This window comes from Polypterus senegalus, chromosome 13 (assembly GCF_016835505.1).
Source record: "Polypterus senegalus isolate Bchr_013 chromosome 13, ASM1683550v1, whole genome shotgun sequence".
NCBI lineage: Eukaryota > Metazoa > Chordata > Cladistia > Polypteriformes > Polypteridae > Polypterus > Polypterus senegalus.
Window position 1 is genome coordinate 20,211,706 of NC_053166.1, and position 23,683 is coordinate 20,235,388.

The 23,683-nt window shown below is 40.6% G+C and overlaps 1 protein-coding gene across 1 annotated transcript in view; it reads left to right on the forward strand.

Annotated features, from left to right (window-relative positions):
* LOC120542731 overlaps positions 1-23,683 on the forward strand; it is a 65,862-nt gene that overhangs the window by 13,422 nt on the left and 28,757 nt on the right. The window contains exons 4-5 of the mRNA XM_039775369.1: positions 16,089-16,228; positions 20,531-20,748. Coding sequence (XP_039631303.1) covers positions 16,089-16,228; positions 20,531-20,748 — 358 coding nt within the window. The remainder of the gene's footprint in view (positions 1-16,088; positions 16,229-20,530; positions 20,749-23,683) is intronic.

Here is a 23,683-nt window from a genome sequence, read left to right on the forward strand (position 1 = left end):
TTTCTGTCTGAAGTTTAGTCTTCAACGAGTGAAATGCCTGCTCAATTGGGTTAAGATCAGGTGACTGACTTGGCCATTCAAGAATTTTCCACTTCTTTGCTTTAATAAACTCCTGGGTTGTTTTGGCTGTATGTTTTGTGTCATTGTCCATCTGTATCATGAAATGGCGCCCAATCAATTTGACTGCATTTAGCTGGATTTGAGCAGACAGTCTGTCTCTGAACACCTCAGAATTCATTCGGCTGCTTCTGTCCTGTGTCACATCATCAATAAACACTAATGTCCCAGTGCCACTGGCAGCCATGCATGCCCAAGCCATCACACTGCCTGACCCCACCGTGTTTTGCAGATGATGTGGTATGCTTTGAATAGTGAGCTGTTCCACGCCTTCTCCATACTTTTTTCTTGCCATCATTCTGGTAGAGGTTGATTTTGGTTTCATCTGTCCAAAGAATGTTTTTCCAGAACTGTGCTGGCTTTTTTAGATGTTCTTTAGCAAAGTCCAATCTAGCCTTTCTATTCTTGAGGCTTATGAGTGGCTTGCACCTTGCAGTGCACCCTCTGTATTTACTTTCATGGAGTCTTCTCTTTATGTTAGACTTGGATATCGATATGCCGACCCCCTGGAGAGTGTTGTTCACTTGGCTGGCTGTTTTGAAGGGGTTTCTCTTCACCATGGAAATGATTCTGTGATTATCCACCACTGTTGTCTTCCGTGGACATCCAGGGGCCTCATGTATAAACGGTGCGTACGCACAGAAATGTTGCATAAGAACTTTTCCATGTTCAAATCGCGATGTATAAAACCTACACTTGGCGTAAAGCCACGCACTTTTCCACGGTACCTCATACCTTGTCGTACGCAAGTTCTCCGCTCGGTTTTGCAGACTGGCGGCACCCAGCGTCAAAGCAGTGCTACTGTTCCTGTGTGGTTACTCCTTATTTTCCTGACGCGGCTTTATAAATACACTGAAACTAACCGCATATTGTTTATTAGTGTAATGCATCTGATTGTAATTAACTCGTAACAATATAAGGTCCAGGGAACAGCCATAGTATTCCAAATACCATAACTGCTTTAGCGTTGTTACTCTCACTTCTCCTTCTTCTTCTTCTTCTTTCAGCGCTTGTCGTTAGGAGTTGCCACAGCGGATCATCTTTTTCCATATTTCTCTCACTGCACCACTCGGAGTATTTATATCACTGTATCTGAGTGTGAATCACAGCAGCAACTGATCGGAAGAAATTATCGGTATACAGCTTCAAGGACACGCTGTCTCAGCCACTGCAAAACGTTTTAAAGCCTTTCCTGTACGGACCTCGCGGTTCAGAAATAGTTTAATCCCAAGAACTTTAAATGCACTCAATCAATTGCTCCTTGTAGAACGGTTTGTACTTATAAGTACAATCACCCCACTGTAAACTTGCACTACAGTTATAATATCTCACAACCTGGGCCACTTTATAAAGCGCGTATTTACATATGATGACGATATCATTTTTAAGGTGAAATGCAGCAAAATATGTTTATTAAATTTTTTTTTTTTTAATTTTTATTAATTTTATTACAATCCATACAAAGCAATCAAGATTTTACAAAAAGAAAAATTGAGTTAAGAACAGATCGATCCCCACCCCTGAGAGAGAGAGCAAGCCAAATAACGTTAGATTTAAGGCTTGTAAACATACCTAATTTAAAAAAAAAAAATAAAATTCTCTGTGCTTTATGAACTTATTTTAAAATATTACTGATTAGATCCTGCCATATTTTGAAAAAGGTCTGTACAGATCCTCTAACTGAGTATTTGATTTTTTCCAATTTCAAATAATATAACACATTGGTTTCCCACTGACTTAAAAGAGGAGAGTTTGGGTTCTTCCAGTTTATCAGAATAAGTCTGCGTGCCAACAGTGTAGTGAATGCAATCACGATTTGTTTGTCTTTCTCCACTTTAAACCCCTCTGGAAGAACACCAAACACGGCTGTTAATGGGTTAGGAGGGATTGTGAGTCCAAGGCTGTCTGACAGGTGATTAAAAATTTTTGTCCAGAATAATGTTAATTTGGTGCCAGCCCAGAACATGTGACCTGTTGAGGCTGGGACTTGGTTGCAACGTTCGCAGGTTGGATCTCACCCTGGAAACATTTTGGAGAGTTTTAGTCGAGACAGATGTTTATTAAATTATACAGATAAAACTTCAACTTCATTTAAATTATCTATATTCTTCACTGGGAGTGTCGTGAAGGATAGAATAATTAAACATTTACAACGAAGATATTTCAATGTTCCTTAAATGTTTTGAAGAATCGGCGCTAAGCTTACAGATGGCTTAACGTCTATTACAGAGCTGATTGTGTGGAGATCGGTTACTTGGGGAAAGAAAAGCAAGGACTGCAGTGGCGGCTACGCCAATATATATTGAATATAAAACAGAAAGAGAAAATAACAACACAGCTAAAAATGCAGCGCAAAATTTCGGCAAAAGTTAAATGCCTTTGTAATGAGCACAAGGCGGCTATGCAGTGTCTGCAACGAACGTGGCCACCCGCCGTGATAAGATACTCATTTCCCACCTGCACAGCACAGTTAAAAGCACAAACAAAGCACAAAACACATTTTTCTTTTTCTTTCTCTTCTCTCTCACTCTATCTCTCTCTTCACCTCCACTCCTTTCCCAGCAAGCTTTGTCCACCTCCTCCCGACTTTGAGTCACAGAGTAGTGGCAGCTGGCTCCTTTTATAGAGCACCCAGAAGTGCTCCAGGTATCCGGTGATCCTCTTCTAGTAGCACTTCTGGGTGTGGTGGAAGTGCCACACCAAAGGGCTCGGCCATTCCTGCAACACCCCCTGGAGGTGCCCGCAGAACCCAACAGAGCTGCGACACACTCAAACTTCCTTGGAGCCCTGTGAGAGTCTGTGGAGTCAGTGCGACCCAGTGGGGCAGCCATCTATCACCCACGGGGAGGTAATGCCCCAAATATGCTCTCTCCCCCGAGTCCTTCTACTATAGAGGTGTCCCGGCTGGGTAAGGGCCCTGGCCATCTGCCACAATAATCTATAGAAAAATCTTATGAAAAAAGTTTCAAAGATGAATGGGTGGCTTTTGATCTAGCACTCAATATCATTTAGATGCTTTAGCTGACAATCAGATGAAGATGGGCGCACGTTTCTTGACCTCTCTTGATGTCGTTCTTGGGCCATCACTGCTTCTTCTTCTGAAGTCGCCCTCTGGTCGTCATGTAGTTTTTGTCAAGCTATATATATTTTAAAATTCCACAAGGGATTCCGGAACATGTGATGTTACACACATTTTATTGGCTGGTTGTCAATATAATAAATGACTTCACTTAGAGTCTTTGATCTTTTAAGTTTGTCCGGCATTTCTTCTTCTCTCTTGCTGTAAACCATTTTGCAATTCCTAATCCCAAGGGTACCCATCGGTTTGCAGGTTTTTAAAGTAATTAGTACAGCCTGAGGCCTCATCCTGGTCTTCTGTGTTGTTTGCACAGATGTTTTAAAATTGAGGTACACTTCAGAAAGAGGAGATGATTTGATGTTAATTATCTCCTTAAGTGTTAAGCTCACCCTGTCCATCTTGAGCAAAATATTTGCTTTAATGTGATACCATTTAGGAAGAGAAGGCAATTTGATGTTAACTGTCCTTGTGAGATTAAATTCATTTTTGTTTGTGTGGGCAGAAAATAAAATAAAACATACAATTTTAAAATCCATGACACTACAAAACCCCTCATATTAACACGTGCATATCTTCAAGTATGTAGCCATGCAATTCCCATTGACAAACAGAAAGGGTCATAGTGAAGAGCTCAGTGAATATTAAAAATGCCACTGCCTTAGGATGCCACCTTTGCCATCCATTATCCAACCCGCTATATCCTAACTACAGGGTCACGGGGTCTGCTGGAGCCAATCCCAGCCAGCACCGGACACAAGGCAGGAAATAAACCCCAGGCAGGGCGCCAGCCCACCGCAGTTGCCGTAAGTCATTACATGAAATTTCTTCTCTGCTAGATCTGCAAGTGCTGTAATTGGCAAGTGGAGGCATCGAGGAGGAACAACAGCTCAGCCACAAAGTGGTAGACCACACAAACCCATAGAGGCTAATAACGGCTTTGTTTGGGCTTACAAAGCACCAGAGAGACTCTATAACTGGGCTATTAATACTGCGCTGCCATGTCACAAATGTTCTCAACATACACATTGGTTGTCTGATATAGCAAAGTGTGATTGGCTCTAAGGGCCGGTTTATACTTTATGCTCAGAACGCATCATGGCTGCCACACGTTCCAAGCGTTCATTTGATGCATTCTCTGAGCACGTCCTCATAAATGAATGCAACGTGTGCATGAGTTGCAGTACCAGCAAAAAGTTGGGTGCAGTGTGATAAAAGTTGGAATGTGACATCAAAGTCTCCGTTTACTATCTACATGTGGCAGAAAGCCGCTTTGAGGATCCTCCGGGATCGATGTGCGCGCTTCCATGTTTAATGAATGGTTTGATGTGGTGAAGCAAAATGCAGGCATACAAATGCATTCGTGGTGCTTTTATATTCAAGCGTCGCATATTCCACAACGTGATGACATGATACGTTTTTAAAGTCTCACATACCATCTTCTGAGCTGTCTTTTTTCTTTTTTTTTGCACCTTCACAACAGCATCAGAACGTATGGCAGCGTATTTGAGCCACAGAGAAAAAAAATTAGGGACACAGTGAAAAGGTCTATTTGGTGATTAAAGTGGAAATTTTGGCTTTAATCTCGAAATGTCCACTTTAACCTTATAGTTTACTTTATTATTAAAGTAGACCATCGTAAACGTCATCTTAAAACCGACCCAGTTGTTAATCGCTGTGTGCTTCTGGGACTTCCTCCTGACCTGACAGCACCAATCACCACACACAGAACACATTACATTTATGATATTCCAGCTCTCTGCACATTTAGAATCCTTAGATTTATACTTAATATCACTTTCAAGATGAAATGCATTAAAGTATGCATGTTACATTTTACAGATAAGTCGTTAACTTCATTTAAATAATGAATACTGACAATAATTACACATGTTGTGATGGCACGGTCTACCTCGCAGAGAGTCGCGTCCATTCTGGGTTCACTGACAAAAGACATATGCGCCCCGACAAAACCACGACGGACAAATGAGCGCGGACAAACCCGTTAACTGGTTTTCGGCAAATGCGCGCCGACAAAATCTCCACGACAAAATTGCGAGAGAGGCCAAGAGAGTGGGACGCGTATACGTGCGCATTATGTACACATTATGTGCTGGGTTATAACTGTTATAACTGCTGATGGCATGCCGCGAACAAATAACTCAGTCGAGGGTTGGCATAACGCGTCGTATACAAAGCGGAATTACCAGCAGTCAGGCAGCCAGCAAGTCTAAATACGCTCAACTATCAAGACGTCTTGCTGCAATTCTTCCTACATATGCAGGGCGTGATCTTAAGGACTATCTGCGTGCCGCGTCTCATAATATTGACTTCTAAAATAAACATTATCATATATGCTTTAAACTAGTAATTCATATTTAATGAAACTTTCGCGATTTTGACGCCGCGTTTTAATCGGCGCTATTATGTCTATCGCGCAAATGTCGGGTCACACCATTCTGTTCCCTGATTGGAGTTTGCATGTTTTCCTGGTGGGTTTCCAACGTGTGCTCTGGTTTCCTTCCAAAGACATGAAGGTTTGGGGATTTGGTGACGTTAAAATGACGCTAGTGTGTGTGTGTGTGTGTGCTTGTGTTCACCTTGTGATGAGCTGATGCCCCGTCCAGGGATTGTTTCTGCCTCATGCCCAATGCTAGCTGGAATGGGCACATCCCTGGATTGATGGATGTAATCATTAAACATCCTTTTCAGAGATATTGTGGCAAGGTGTCCTCAGAATTTAATGGATGTTTCATGCAATTCACAACACAGCGAAGCCAAACCTGTTCTTACCATGATGATGTCTTGCACTGCCACCTGGTGGAATCTTCCAGATTTATGTAAAGTATGTGCGCAAGTATGAACAGTACAACGCTTACGTAGCAGTAGAGTCCACGTCGCGTGAAGTATAAACCTGGCCTAACCTGTCTTTAATGACTGAAAGATGCCTGACTGTGTTGTGTTTGGTAAGTTGGGCCTTGTTCCCACTGCAGACTGGAAGAAATCAATGAAGCCGACTTCTCTTGGTTCTTTCTTAGCTATGCTGGATCAGGCCTACATTCCTTTAATGACCTTCAGAGCTGGTTGAGATGTCAGTAAACTGAGATGTTTGGTCGGTGCAGCACAGAGAGTGTTTAGCATGTTTTTGTGACACTTGTGGAATGCTCTCCCCTTGCCATTTGAGAAATGTGTGTGTGTGTGTCCTGTGGTGACCCCAGCCCACCACCTCCTGCCAAAACCCTTGTCCTAAATGAGTTTGAATGAACAAGTACAACAGATGAATGAAAGCATCAGCCAATGTTCACCATGTCTGTAAAAAATTAAAAAAAACACATCCTCTAGAAATAAAAAAGAGCTCAGAACTTTAATCATGCAGAGGGCCAGGCAGTGCCACTTTGAGGAACCTGGCATGCCCTGTGGTTGGGGAGTTCCCACATTTCAGAAGGCTTAGCTAAGCTGTACTTTCCTTTCTTGCACAAAACTCTGATGGGAAGCAAAAGGCAAAAGCTGCAGACGAAGCACATCTTTAAATAGCAAATTGATTTTAATTTCCGTTCTAGAAATATATCTGCATACATGAATACAATGTGTCATATCCTCATTTTGAAGGCTGAGCAGGTGGAGCAGGTCATGCCTCACAGCATCCTAGCAGACTTCAATTGCCAACATCTTCCTTAAAACTGACTGAAAGAAAGGGTCCAGCCACCAGGAGTTACAAGTAAAGTAATTGGCATGCAATGGTCAATATAGAACTTCCATGTAAACTTTATTTTAATGATACTGGCGGCAGAATTCATGCCTCTGTTGACACTTCCTATGAAGTCAGTAGATGGATTGTGAGAGTATTGGGGATCATGAGGTTGCTGGAGAGGAGTGTATGGCGCTCCCAATATCTATGTAAAAGGATAAAGGTCCAAGTCTTTAGAGTCCTGGGGTCTCATGTATAATGCCTTGCATAGAACTCACACTATAATATGGCGTAAGCACAAAAGCGGAAATGTGCATACACACAGAAAAATCCAGATGCAGGAATCAGTGCGTACGAAAACTTCCATGTTCTTCCAACACATAAATCCAAATCAACGTGAAAAGTAACGCTCATTTACGTGCTTGCTGTCCCGACCCAACTCCTCCCAGAATTACGCCTCTTTGAATATGCAAATCAATATAAATAGCCCTTAAACTCAGCCTTCTGTGAAAAGACAATAGGAAAAGCATGGGGGAAAATATAAGAATTTCAGCGAATACCAAGTGGAAGCAAAGGAAAAACGTACTGTTTGTTGGTTTAAACAGTGATATAATCAACAAAAGGAAGTTGATTTTGTGACAGAGTGTGGGAGAATCTCGAAAGCTCAAGTTCACAAAGTCGCACGGTGCCCAAAATAAAAAAGAAGTTGTCACATATCAAAGTCGCCGTGAAAAGGCGAGTTGTAGCCCACCTTCTGATTGTCATATAAAAGCTAATTAGGGTACAGAGAAAAAAAATAGGCACACAGTGGAAAAAAAGCACAAAATGTCAACTTTAATCTCGAAATTTCCACTTTAATCACGTGGTTTATTTTGTCATTAAAGTAGAACATCATAAACTTCATCTTAAAATCGTTTAATTTACTAGTTTCTCAAATCCCATTGTAACTAAAGTAGCATGTTAAATGCTTTGTTTTGTAATTGATCTTCTTTGTGCTCTATGAGTGTGAATCACTACGTGGTTCTTAAACCGGCTTTCTCTTCCGCTGACAGGACACAGAATCCATTACCTTCGTGATATTACAGCTCTCTGAATAATTAAAATACTGAGATGTATACGTGATATCTTTTTCATGACGATAGGAGTTAAAGCACGTTATTAAACATGGGAACACGGTGGCGCAGTGATTGTGATGAAATTATTGCAGCAGTACTGTCTCTTTTAAACGTGCTAACCTCCAATTCCTGTCTTAACTTTTCTTTCTCCAAATAACCAATCGCCACACAATCAGCTCTGTAACAGACGTTAAGCCATCTGTAAGCTTACAACGACAATTGTTCAAAACTTTTAAGGAACATTGAAATATCTCCGTAGTACGTGTTTAATTATTCTATCCATCTATCCTTCCAGTGTCGCGCCAGCCCAGCAAGAATACAGCACGAGGTAGGATCAATCTGTGAACAGCTAGCGCTGCGGCACCGTGTCCTCACATGTTTAATTATTAACAATGCAGATTATTTAAATGAAGTTAAAGTTTTATCTGTATAATATAATCAACATATTTTGCTGCATTTCATCTTAAAAATGATATCGTCATCATATGTAAATATGCGCTTTATAAAGTGGCGCAGGTTGTGCAGTATTGTAACTGTAGTGCAAGTTTACGGTGAGGTGATTTTACTTATAAGTACAAACAGTTCTACAAGGAGCACTCGACGGACTGATTGAGTGTATTTAGAGTTCTTGGGATGAAATTGTTTCTGAACCTCGAGGTCCGTACAGGAAAGGCTCTGAAGCGTTTTGCCGTGGATGAGGCAGCGTGTGCTTGATGCTGTATCCTGATAATTCTCTTTCAGATCAGCTGCTGCTGTGATTCACACTCAGATACAGTGATAGAAATACTCCGAGAGGTGCAGTAAGAGTAATATGGAAAAAGATGATCCGCTGTGGCAACTCCTAACGGGAGCAGCTGAAAGAAGAAGGTGCAGTGAGAGTAACAACACTAAAGCAGTTACGGTATTTGGAATACTATGGCTATTTCCTGGAGCATTATATTGTTACAGATTAATTACAATCAGATGCATTACACTAATAAACAATATGCGGTTAGTTTCAGTGTATTTATAAAGCCGCGTCAGGAATGTGGTTCTAAGAAATAAAGAGTAACCACACAGGAACAGTAGCACAGCTTTGATGCTGGGTACCGCCAGTCTGCAAAACCGAGTGCAGAACTTGCATACGACAGGGTATGAGGTACCGTGGAAATGTGCGTGGCTTTACGCCAAGTTTAGGTTTTATACATCGCAATTTGAACATCGAAACGCTCGTATGCAACATTTCTGTGCGTACGCACCGTTTATACATAAGGCCCATGGTAATTCCTGTTTTGCTATGTGGTTGCGAAACATGGACGATATCCAGTGAGCTGAGATGAAGACTGGACTCCTTTGGTACTGTGTCTCTTTGGAGAATCCTTGGGTACCGCTGGTTTGACTTTGTGTTGAATGTGCATGTTGCTCACAGAGTCCCAGATGAGGGACATTAACTGCATTGTGAGGGAGTGTCAGTTACAGCACCACGGCCATGTAGCACGATTCCCCGAGGGTGACATAGCTTGCAGGATCCTTATTGTTGTGGACCCGAGAGGCTGGACCAGGCCTAGCGGACACCCACATACAGTAATTTGGATGGTCATTTCTGGAGGGTGGGACTGGACAGCGTTTCTGCTTGGGGAGTTGCCAACTGGAATCCCAAGCTGTTTCTTCATGTGGTGTGTGCAGCAACACTCTGTACCAGTGTATGCTCCCCAATGTGACCTGACCTGACTTGTGATACTGCCAGAAATCACTCAATAGAAGATTTTATAACACAATACAGCTGATTATATACAAAATAATGGGCATTAACTTATGTAATAGTTGCTATGTTCACAAATAAAAAAAGATTAAAACTTAAATGAAGTGAACAACTTAATATTTAATTTGAAACTAAACACATTGGGTCAAATAAAGTAAACAAGCTGCACAGACAGAGAGATTAGAACAAGGATGGCTTATCCTCCTTGCCGTTAACCTCAAGTGTTCCCCAAGGGTCAGAATTCTATGCAAAAATGATTCATCTCAAGGGTCTCTTGGGTTAAGCTGTTACAGTATGATCCAATGTACAGCGTTAAGCCCAAAAAATGTTTGGTATAGTGTTCTGCTGCCATCTAGTGGATAAGATCAATTTTTGCTGCAAAAAAAGAGAATATTTCTATGCATTTTGCCATTCTGTGTAACTCATCAATATTCATGAGTGGGGTGGAGTCTTCAACTAAAACATGCAATGACGTACAAATGAAAAAATGTAAAGCCAGTTTTAGGACAAACTGCATCTGAATGATTAGTTGAATCAAGTGACAGTGATGACAATGTGAATTGGTCAAAAGATGTTGACATTGTGAAAGAAATAGCCGGAAACACAAAAAAGGTCTGGGGCAGCCGCCTATATAGTTTCCCTGGCTGCAAAAGGCTTACATTTGCATGCAATGAGTACAGGTTAGAGTCTAAAACAGAACTGTTTAAGTATGGAGGATGAGGGGTTTTTGTAGGTGGTTCACAGGAAGTGACGTCCTCAGGGCTTGGACAGGAGGGATTTCTTGTGGTTGGCCTGCAGAGAGGAAAGAGAGGGGCTTAGTGCACCCCACCGACCCCTGGCCTAGCATGGAATCGACATTTCCTGGTCCCTTTGGTTGACTCCCAAGCACACGTGTGTGAAAACGCGCATAGTGAAACTGATGCAGACTGTGATGTTCCTGAGGAATTTCATTGTGTGAAACGTCAGCGTGGCAAAAACACAAAATTACTGCAATCAAGTGGAAGGACATTTTCCCCTTAAGCATTGTTCACAATTCATCCATCCATCCATTTTCTAACCCGCTGAATCCGAATACAGGGTCACGGGGGTCTGCTGGAGCCAATCCCAGCCAACACAGGGCACAAGGCAGGAACCAATCCCAGGCAGGGTTCCAACCCACCGCAGGACACACACAAACACACCAAGCAGACACTAGGGCCAATTTAGAATCGCCAATCCACCTAACCTGCATGTCTTTGGACTGTGGGAGGAAACCCACGCAGACACGAGAAGAACATGCAAACTCCACGCAGGGAGGACCCGGGAAGCGAACCCAGGTCTCCTAACTGCGAAGCAGCAGCGCTACCACTGCGCCACCGTGCCACCCGTTCACAATTCAACAACTGTTAATGTTTGTGACGGGGGAAATGTGGAATCACTAAGCCTAAAGCTGTGGCAGCCTGCAATAACACAAGGGGGCATCAATCATGTGGATCAGGCACTGACATTCTACCCTCTAATGTGCCAGCAACAGATAAAATATTATAAGAGAAGTGTGTAGAGAAAAACATTTCTACTGTCCCGATTGGGATGTTGGACTGTGTGTTGGTGAGTGCTTCAAGACATGTCACATGAAGGACGTGTACTGCATCAGAACAGCAGTGGACACTCCATACACTTTTCCTACTGTACCTTTGGTGTTTACATGTTTCTGTTACACATAATAACATTTTTTCTCATTGAAAGGGAATAAACATAATGCTAAGGAAACTACTGTCTCTGTGCACATCAACCTTTACAGACTTCTTGTGTGGTGTGTGTGTGTGCATTCGTTTATTTTTTCCTTATCCAGCATATGCTCTGTTAATTCAAACAAGCGGTCATCTATCTTGACATAGTAATTTCTTTGAAAGTGTGTGTGTGCCTCCGTATGTGAGTGCATGCAAATATATGTATCTATTTATGTAATTATTTATTAAGCTTCTGTAAAAAAACAAAATTCCCCTGGAATTTTCAGTTCTAATCTAATCTAACCTAATCTAATCTAATCTAACCTAATCTAACCTAATCTAATCTAATCTAACCTAATCTAACCTAATCTAATCTAATCTAATGTATATTTAAATAAATTATCGCAAAAACACTTGTGCAATAATTTTGCAAATCAATAAGAACCTAAGCAATTTAACAAATGAGAGGAGACCATTCAGTCCATTTGTCGCTAATTTGTTTATGCTAATAGCTAAGCTGTCCCCATGTCTCATCCAGATCCTTCTTAAAGGTTGTCAAGTTGTCTGCTTCAACTCCATGTCTCGGTAGTTTGTCTCAGATTCCCACAACTCTTTGTGTAAAGAAGAGCTGCCAGGCTTCAGTCTTAAATGCACTTCCCCTTCATTTCCGCTGACAATCCCGAGTATGCAATTCACCGTTAAACTTAAAAGAATTCTGCTGAATCTACTTTATCAATGCCTGTGAGGATTTCAAAGACCTGGATTAAGTCACCACACAGTCCGAAATGCTTGAGACTAAACAGGTTTAATTCTCTGAATTTGTCACTGAAGTCATTTTCTTCAGTCCCATGATGCACCTGGTTGCTCTCATTTGCTTTGTCTTTGTTGTAGAGTGGTGACCAGAACTGCACACAGTTCTCCAGACGTGGTCTCACTAGTGCATTATCTAGTCTGAGCATATTATATCTCAGTTTATATTGAACAGTTATAATTATATAACATTACATTTTTGCAGTTAGAACTTTTAGAACATTAGAATACTCTAGATGAGAACAGGTTATTCAGCCCAACAAAGCTCGCCAGTCCTATCCACTTATTTCTTCGAAAAAAGCATCAAGTTGAGTTTTGAAAGTCCCTAACGTCTTACTGTCTACCACACTACTTGATAGCTTATTCCAAGTGTCTATTGTTCTTTGTGTAAAGAAAAACTTCATAATGTTTGTGTGGAATTTACCCTTAACAAGTTTCCAACTGTGTCCTCGTGTTCTTGATGAACTCATTTTAAAATACAAGTCTCGATCCACTGTACTAATTCCCTTCATAATTTTAAACACTTCAATCAGGTCTCCTCTTAATCTTCTTTTGCTTAAACTGTAAAGGCTCAGCTCTTTTAATCTTTCCTCATAACTCATAAAGAAATGAAATGGCTACTGATCGTGATTTTGTTTTCTGAATAGTGTGCATCTCATGGATTCTGGCCTTATCTTTAAATTTACCTGTCACACGTCGTTTAATTGCAATTGCCTGTTTTTTGTTGTGTCTTCTCAAATTGTAAGTATACAACTGGAACTTCTGTAGTGACCTGAAAGTAGTGTCAATGCAGCTCGCATATTAGAACACTCTAGAACAGGCCATTCCGCTCAACAAAGCTCGCCAGTCCTGTCCACTTATTTCTTCCAAAAAAAAACATCAAGTCGAGTTTTGAAAGTCCCTAAAGTCTTACTCTTTACCACAGTCCTTGGTCTCTTATTCCAAGTGTCTATCGTTCTTTGTGTGAAGATAAACTTCATAATGTTTGTGCAATATTTACCCTTAACAAGTTTCCAACTGTGTCCCCGTGTTTTTGATGAGCTCATTTTAACGTCACCATCTTGATCCACTGTACTAATTCCCTTCATCATTTTAAACCTTTCAGTCATGTCACCTCTTAATCTTTTTCCTTAAACTAAAAAGGCTCAGCTCTTTTAATCTTTCCTCATAATTCATCCCCTGTAGCCCTGGAATCAGCTGGGTTGCTCTTCTCTGGACCTTCTCTAATTATATAACATTAGCAAAATACCCACGCTTCACAGCGGAGAAGTAGTGTGTTAAAGAAGTAATGAAAAATTAAAGGAAACATTTTGAAAATAACGTAACATGATTGTCAATGTAATTGTTTTGTCACTGTTATGAGTGTTGCTGTCATATATATATATATATATATATATATATATACACATACATACATACACACACATTATATACAGTATACAGTATATATATCTATATCTATATCTCTCTATATATATATACACATACATACTGTACATACATACACACACACACACACACATTAAATATCTATCTATCTATCTATCTATCTATCTATCTATCTATATATATATATATATATATATATATATATATATATATATATATATATATACATACACACACACACATTATATCTATATACTATATATACTAGCAAAATACCCGCGCTTCGCAGCGGTGAAGTACTGCCTTAAAAGTTTTATTAAGAAGAAAATTAAACCTTTTGAAACTGAGGGAAAATATACCAATAATTATTTGTTAAGGATCTCTTTGTATACCACATTGTCATTTCGGCCCTCCGGTTGTAATATGACCAAGCTGTGCGCTGAGCTTACTCTTGAGCATGCAACGTACAGTTGACTATGTGAACAGTAATCTTGAATCAAATCTCACAGCTTGGATTGCTGCTGTCATAATCGGTTTGAGTTTCACGGTTTGTTTCAATTACAACATTATTTGTAGGACTTGTGTTGAAGAGACATTCGGCATCTGTCAAGCGTTGTCAGCATACAACCGGTTTCATCGATAACTTCACATCCAGCTTTTGAGAGTTTAAACTTTCATAAACATCAAAGTGTCCACTACTGAAATCGTCACCTGTCAATCTAAGATGTTTAAGAGGCATTGGCGGTTGTCGAAAGGTGTAAAATATTTGGCCATTTCGGTACACTTGAAATGACAACCGAACAATTCAGTGGCAGCCATCAACTCACATGCAGAACCATAGGTGAAGGGCTTAAGCATTTCTTCTAGTGCTCCTGTGTAGTATAATTATCTTCTGTACCGTCATCAGTCCACACCTTGAACCTGTCCCAGTCATTCAATACATAAGACACAATGTTCATCCGGATATCAAGAGTGAGCCTAATATGGCCGTGCAATATGTAACAAAGAGAATGGAAAAGGCAGGTGCCATCTCCGGGCATGGAAACCACTCGGTAGGTGACAGTTCTTTGATCGATGGTGATCACCTCGATAGACATGTTAATGGGGGTACGATTGGAATGATAAAGGAAATGGGTACCTGAACAATGTAAAGTAAGTCTAAAATACCTACACAATAACTATAATCGTAATAAATGAACAATAAAACAGCGGAGAAGTCGTGGATTAAATAAAAAAGCTGTAGTTATCAGCAGGGAGATGTGAATTCCATGGCGAAGCAAGGAAGGGAATGAAGAGACTGGAGCGACGGATGGCCTTATATAGGCAGGCAGCCAACAATTTGGGAGGCGTTAGGATGGGGGACCCAATGCCGCCTCACACTGTGACTGAGCTGCAGGCTATGGATATGGATGTATATATGTACGTAAGTAGGATTCAGTTAGCGTTGGGAACCCGCATACCAAATTTCTTGAAGATGTGCCCTTAAGTAACAAAGATTGTTCGCTTCCCGGGTTCTCTCTGCGTGGAGTTTGCATGTTCTCCCGGTGTCTGCGTGGGTTTCCTCCCACAGACCAAAGACATGCCAGTTAGGTGGGTTGGCGATTCTAAATTGTCCCTAGTGTGTGCTTGGTGTGTGGGTGTGTTTGTGTGTGTCCTGCAGTAGGTTGGCACCCTGCCCAGGATTGGTTCCTGCCTTGTGCCCTGTGTTGGCTGGGATTGGCTCCAGCAGACCCCCGTGACCCTGTATTAGGATTCAGCGGGTTGGAAAATGGATGGATGGATAACATTACATTTTTTTTGCCTTTTTAATCACTTCTGCACATTGCTTAGATGATGAAGGTGTTGTGTCAATATAAATCACTAAAACTTTTCCGAAGGTTGCTTCCTTTAGGACAGTGTCTCCTATTTTGTATTTATAATTGGCACTTCTTTAGCCTACAGTCAGCCTGAGGCACACTTCACATATCCCAGTTAAACTGAACAATGTCTACAGCAGTTATCATTGGACATACAATAGGTCAAACAGTTTTTGAAGGATATGCAGATAATTACTGGACCAAAATGGACCAAAAACAATAGGCATGGAGCCTGTAACAAGGTTTGTTTGAAGAACGGGGCAATTTTTTTGGATGTCATCATTGTACACAGGTTTCCTCAGATACTCAAACACATCCATACAGACACCAATCTAAAATGAACTTTTCTGGACATTTGGAACACCGTATATTTAAATTTGAACTTCACTTGATAGTAAATGTTTGACCCCATTACCCAAACATCCATTTACATGGAAGTAAAAGCAGCAAGCAGGTCCATTTACAGTAAAGGGTTTTAACTTGCCTTTCAAATATAATGAAACTTCTTTGCACATGTGTATAACATAAAGTGTCACTTCTAAAATGGGGCTTCTTTTTACACTGACAATGTTATTTATTTTTAATAGTGCCAGCCCCTTGCTGAGAGTAATGGAGCTAAAGGAAAGTTCCAGCAGCTTTACCGATTGTGAACTGCTCCCAGTGCTGCTCTGTCAGGCCTTTGAGGGAAATGGCCACACGCTCTTCGTATACTGCATAAACTCCTCAGGTACTGTGGGATTGGAGTTTTCCCATTGAAACTTGAAAGTTTTATTCATTCTTGTTAATGTAGGGCATACAGAGAAAACAAAGGGGCATGACATTTTTTTATTACTTTACATCCTGGCATGTAATTAATTTAATGCTTATGTACAAAGAACTTTTAACAAACACCATTACATATCTAGGGTCTATAGAGACTTGGCATATATTTATATTTAAATCAAGTCACAAATAACAGTGACTGTTCAAACTTTTATTGAAACCTCTTCCCTGAACACCTTACTTCATTTTTAAAGCAATTTTTAATATTAATTATTTTTAATTTGTAATATTTATATATAAATACACAATAATAGTATGCTACTCAGCACAATAGTTACAGATCACAGTTACATTTTTGTGATAATTGCAACATGGCTCTTGGCACACTCTGCACCGATCAACTCTTTTGCAGCCCAGTGATATTGAACATATGCGCCACTTTCTGTGTTTTATGTTGCGTTTTGCTTCTGTAAGAAGCTGCTTCAGGTGATGAAACTTGTGCTGTTTCGCTCTGTATAACTGCTGCAGCTGCCTGCCTACCTTCACCTTCAACCTTCTCCTCCTCATCTGAGCTTTACCACTCTACTTTACTGTATAATTCCCTGCTCAGAACATAAAGGATTTGATGGAATCAGAAATGTCTTACTCTGTTGTTCATCGTTTGCCTCCCTTCTACCTGCTTCTCTATATGTATCTGACTTGTCTTCTGTTGTCAACGACATCCTACACGGAAAGCATCAGCAACCCTTCTTTTCTTATCTCTTATCAATTTAAACTCCGACAGAAACAGCTTTTGTATCTTTTGTCCACTTTATTTCTGTAAGAAGTTGCTCCACTCTTTGTAGCTACTGCAATTGTGAGCCGCCCTTTACGTTCAACCTTCTCGTCCTCATCTGAGATTTACTACTCTATAGTTCCCTGCCCAGAACATAAAGAATTTGATGTCATTTTGTAGTCTTAACTGAAAATGAGACAGCTTTGACCTAAATTTCCAATTTTCCCAGGAGTTATTGCCATGAAGCCAATAGTTGCGTCAGCACTTATAATTATAAGGATTAAAAGAATAGATTAGATATAGCTTGCTCTCTTTCTCTCACCTCCTAGTCCCCCACCCCGCCATTTTGCCTCCCCACTTGAGGCTAGACCACACTTCTCAAAGTCCATGTCCTCTGACATAAGTAGAGACAGGGCACGTCCAGAACAAAACAAGCCTAAAGTCTAAATACTATAAGCATAAAATATAATCTACAACAGTCGTGAAATAGTAAGATAGTAAACCCAGGGAATGGTATTAAAAATAGGCCTGGATAAACATAGTAATACAATAATAACAATAACAATAAACCAAGGGTATGATGTTAAACAGTCTCCTTTAGAAGAAAAAAATAGTTACTAATTTTATTTCTTCCACACATATATACATACAGTATAAGCATATAATTGTAATTAAAACAAAAACACAAAATGGCAGAGAAGGGAAAAGGATGTATAATTACCATTGCAAGTGGATCAGACAGCAGATAATATCTTCTTTGCCATGCCATGACAGTGTGCGACTCACGATCGTATTTCAGAAGAGTGTCGGGATCAGCTTTCACTCTTTTTCTGCTTCCTTCATAGTGGTAAAGATGTAATGCTTGTCTTGAATATCCACTTTCAGTTTGGCAGGATACAAAAGGCTGTATCTGATATTGGCTTTCTGTAAGCACTGTTTAATGTTGCAAAAAGTGGCATGTTTAACAGCTGTTGAGGGTGAGAAATCAGGGAAAATACAAATGTGGTTATTTTCAAATATAATCTCTTGTTTCTGTCTGAGAAGTGACATTCCATTAAATTTAGATTGTGATTTTTCGAAATGCACGACAAAAGTCCTAGGTTTAGAGGTATTTGATCTCCGTATGCGGTAAGCTGCTGCTATCTCTGTGTCTGATTTGAAGTCCTCTCCAAATATTTTTGGGAATAGTTTAACTACAAATTTCACTGGGTTTAGACTTTCACAATTCTCAGGTAGACCTTCGACTCTAATATTATTCCTTCTGCATCCATCTTCCAGAGCATAAAGGATTTGATGGAATCAGAAATGTCTTACTGTGTTGTTCATCATTTGCCTCATGATTCTCTATCTGTATCTGACTTGCCTTCTGTAGTCAATGACATCCTACATGGAAAATCATCAGCAACCCTTCTTTTCTTATCTCTTATCAATTTAAACTCATAAATACCTAAATAATGATTAACGTGATAGAAACATCTTTTGCATCTTTTGTCCACTATATTTTGTAAGAAGCTGTTTCACTCTTTGTAGCTACTGCAATTGTCAGCCGCCCTTTACGTTCAACCTCCTCCTCCTATTCTGAGCTCTGCCCAGAACATTCAGGATCTGATGGCATCATAGGTATCACTGGCTCTGACTCACTCTGTTGTTCATCGTTTGTCTCCCAGCTGCATGCCTTTCTGTCTCATCTGCTATCAATGACAGGACTCTTTCAAGGGCTTCTTATGCTAATAAGTGTTGGGTGTACTAATTTCCTTATCTCTTATCTCTCTAAACTCATAAAAACCTAAATAATGATCAACTCAATAGAACTACAGCTGTGATGACACCTTCTGTGTTTTTGTTCACTTCTGCTTCCATAAGAAGCTGCTTTATGTGGCTGTTTAACTCTGTGCTGCTGCTGCAATTGCTTGCCTCTTCACCTTCATTCTTCTCCTCATCTGAGCTCTGCCCTTCTACAATTTCCTGCCCATGACATTTGTGATCCGATTGAATCAGAAGCATCCCTTTGCACTGCGCCTCTCCCTGACTCGTAATCTGCTATCAATGACAGAGGCGCTTTCAAGGGCTTGCTGTGCGGATAAGTGTAGTCGCATTTCTTTACTTACCTCTTACCTTCCTAAACTCCTAAATGCCTACATAAAAACATGACAAGATAGAAAAACAGCTGTAATTAACATATAGAAATACAAAGACATTATGAAATAATTTTACACAGCACTAAAATATGCAGGGAAAAATATTGACACTTTACCGCATTGAGGGTCATTAGTGGCCCTGTACATTTTAGGCAAATAAATTATCATTATAGAATAATTTTACAATATTTTGACATGTTTTAGTAGTAAATTGCTAGGGATGAAATAAATGATGCATGTCTGGGGAGCTGCGACCACATTGTATCATATGACCCCCATGAGAGCTGTAAACCTGATGTCATGGGTCCTTGAACATATTGTGGACTAAGCCGGACACAGACAGGCAGACATGTTGTACAACACCACCACACATTTATTTACACAATATTTACACAGTCCAAGTAGTGCCACACAACCCACTTTACCCCTAAGTCCAGGCCTCTCACACTCTTGCCTCCTTCTCTAGGCTGCCTCCACGTTCTCTCTCTCCAAGCTTCATCCTCTCCTCACCCGACACCAGCCTTTCAGGCAGAGTTTCTGTTCTTCAGGTTATGAACCACAGCCTACTGTGCCCTTTTATACACAATGCCAGGAACATAACCAGAAGGGGAGTCAGGCTGGGCTCTGTGGAGTTTTGGTTCCCCTTCTTTGTCTTGTCCTGATTCCCTCCTTCAACTAGATGAAGACAGTCCTTGCATTCTGAGTTGTTAGTCTCCATTTTAGCAATCGACTCTGTACAGAGTGAACTGTGGCAAAAGTCCTTTAATACTGCAGATTTATATGTAATGACTTGTGCAGACCACCAATCCTGTTTCACTCATTCATTTCTAGTTATGCTTATTTCAATCCAGGATTGTGGACAATGAACCATTAATTCAATGTTGATCAAAAATAATACTTATTTCTTTAAAGCTGCGATAAAAATGAAAAAAGCAATAAAGAGTAAACTTTCTAGAAATATAAACAACACATTAACTATTAGAAGATAACATTAGAGCTTATGTGTTTGTGAGCAGCAGAGTTTCAAAACATAAAGCTGAATGCCCAGTCACCAGACATTTTCAAGGTTGATTTTAATGTTAAGTTCAAATCCAGTGTGGAGATTGTGATAATATGTGAAGATCACTGAGATGGGCTTCACCCTGTAAGGTGCTACATAAAATTACAAGGTTACAGACTGAGCCTCCATCTTTGATTCATTATGTGACCCTTAACACTAGACCTTCAGAAGTCATTGTGATTTGTATTTGTGATTACAAGCTGTTTTATCTATGAACATGGATTAAATAAGTATTTGTAAATCAAGCAGTAGCATATTATACATGTACATAATGAAAAATGTGTTTTTAAACAGTTGCTGGCCTTCATGATAAAGAGATTCCATTAGCCCTGACCTTGGCTCAGAGAATGAGAAGCTTTAAAACTTCAGCGACCATCGGTCAATGGGATCCCAAAATGGCCACCCTTAACCTTCAGACCCTTATAAAGGAGCAGAGAATGAAGATAATGGCACTGGAGGACTGTGGTGAAGAAGACATCGCCCAACTGAAGGATCTGATCAAGCAGCAGCAGGTCAGTATTTGCAGGAAATTGAATAAGATGTCAGATAATTTGCAGTTGACTAAGGGCGGCACGGTGGCGCAGTGGTAGCGCTGCTGCCTCGCAGTTAGGAGACCTGGGTTCGCTTCCTGGGTCCTCCCTGCGTGGAGTTTTCATGTTCTCCCCATGTCTGCGTGGGTTTCATCCCACAATCCAAAGACATGCAGGTTAGGTGGGTTGGCGATTCTAAATTGGCCCTAGTGTGTGCTGGGTGTGTTTGTGTGTGTCCTGCGGTGGGTTGGCACCCTGCCCAGGATTCGTTCCTGTGTTGTGCCCTGTGTTGGCTGGGATTGGCTCCAGCAGACCCCCGTGACCCTATTCGGATTCAGAGGGTTAGACAATGGATGGATGGATGATTGAGACTCCAGGTGGGTCCACTTTGGTCATTAAATAATTTGGTAATTAAAATTAGAAGGTGGTTCAGAGTTATATTTAGTAAATAATCGATAATAAGAGTGAGTGAACCCTACCTAGGTGCAAAATCAAGGGCTGGCTTTAAAAGTTCAGAAATGCTTTTAAATATACCAACAATAGGGATAGGGAAACCGCAAAGCTCTGGCTTTTAGAACAACACATAACAAAGTATCTTTTTAAAAAGCGTGACATGAAATCCAAAAAGACATCAATAAAAACGATTTGTTGAAAAAGGCAATCCAAGGCAAACAGGTTCAAGTCTATGTAATAATAGTATGTTCTATGTTTGTGCTGAGTGCGTTTAGTTTCATCGTCCCGTGTAATGTCCATTATATGTGCGTCAGTGAATGTTGTCCCCATAAATGAAAAGGGGAAGGATGACGGAGAGAGAGACTGCAGCCCTGAGACAGAAATTGCCTGTCATACTCACCTAATACATCCGGGACATTGCATATTTAAAAAAGAGGATGAAAGGCAAAGGAGGACGAAGAAGAGAAGGAGAGAGAGAAATCGAGGAGCGAAAAGAAGACCATTTAACCATTCATTTATCAACTCATCACTTAGGCAATCAATTATTTTGTTGTTTTTATTTGTAATTAATTTAGATCACCGTGAAAAGATATTTCAACATTTATTTGTTGACTAGTGTCAAAAAAGCCCCCTGTGATTTATTATAATATTAAGAGTAAAATGTGAAAACTTCCAAGGGGGTGAATACTCCACATCTAAGTAGCTCATTGTAGTCCAGCGTTTCTCAACCGTCAAGAATTTGCGACCCGAGTTTTCATAACAGTTGTAATCGTGCCCCCCTAAATTTTTTTTTGAAAGGAGCCCACTAATATCAATTTGTTCTTTTTTAATTAATGACATATCATAGATGCATATTTTATTATACCTACTTAACTTTTATCGACATTTATCTAACTCTATATTAATTTTTCTAGTATCAGAATGTAGTTTAAGTTAATTTGTTTAGGTTTCAATAGATGTATTTTTCATATTTTTGATTCTTGTTTTCTTTTTTTCACATCTTCGTGCCCCCCCTTTTTTGTTACTTCACACCCCCCCTAGGGGGGCCCGCCCCACAGGTTGAGAACCACTGCTTTAGTCCACTGCTTGCATTTTCAACATCCCACTCATTATCAGGACAGCCAGCACCGAGGAACCCCAGGGTTCAAATTCATCCCAGCCATTGCCAGGACTGTCACGATGAGGTCGATTTTGTTTTCGGAAAGGAGCACAATAACATTACAGCCAGATACTGCCGGATTTTATTTTGGACTCATTTATCACTACATTTCAATTGCTGCGTTTAAATAATCTGTGTTTGTATTTGTGTTGTGTGTTTTTATTTATTGTTTAGGGGCAAAGAGAGGGTTCAATGTAAATATTTGTATATTCGTGTTTTTTTAATAGTAATAAGTCACTGATGTCTTTGGGATTGTGGTGTTTTGTGCGCACATATCTACATTATTGAATATTTGTTGTCTTTTTCATTTACAATATATGTTTGATTTTACATTCCTGTCTATTGTTTGCTGGTTATTTCATCGTGTGGGGAAAAAAGTACAACTTGCAAGGAGTACGTCTTGTTATTAGAGCAAGAAGCCTCAGGTGGTGGTAGTGTAGTGGCTGGTCTGGGTAAGCAAAATTCTGAAAAAAGAAGCCAAAATCCAGTACTTACAGAAAGATTTTAACTCCACAAACTCCACAGCAGTCATGAAACATCTGCTGGATCTGTTTCCTTAACCTCAATAAAAGGAGCTGTGGGCGTTCCCACAGAGTGATGTCATGGTGACCCCGCCTCTTTGGGGTTCTACCCACAAAACACAAGGAATTTGGCCATTAAACACATTATACAGTGTAGTAATCTTGTGCTGATATCATTTAAATTCATTTTTTCCACACCTCGGACAATACTGAATACCCCAGAATGACAAAGAAAAATAAGATGTCCATCCATCCATCCATTCTCTTCCGCTTATCCGAGGTCGGGTCGCGGGGGCAGCAGCTTAAGCAGAGAGGCCCAGACTTCCCTCTCCCGGCCACTTCTTCCAGCTCTTCCGGAGAATCCCAAAGGCGTTCCCAGGCCAGCCGGGAGACATAGTCCCTCCAGCGTGTCCTGGGTCTTCCCCGGGGCCTCCTCCCGGTTGGACGTGCCCGGAACACCTCACCAGGGAGGCGTCCAGGAGGCATCCTGATCAGATGCCCGAGCCACCTCATCTGACTCCTCTCGATGCGGAGGAGCAGCGGCTCTACTCTGAGCCCCTCCCGGATGACTGAGCTTCTCACCCTATCTTTAAGGGAAAGCCCAGACACCCTGCGGAGGAAACTCATTTCAGCCGCTTGTATTCGCGATCTCGTTCTTTCGGTCACTACCCATAGCTCATGACCATAGGTGAGGGTAGGAGCGTAGATCGACTGGTAAATTGAGAGCTTTGCCTTACGGCTCAGCTCCTTTTTCACCACGACAGACCGATGCAGAGCCCGCATC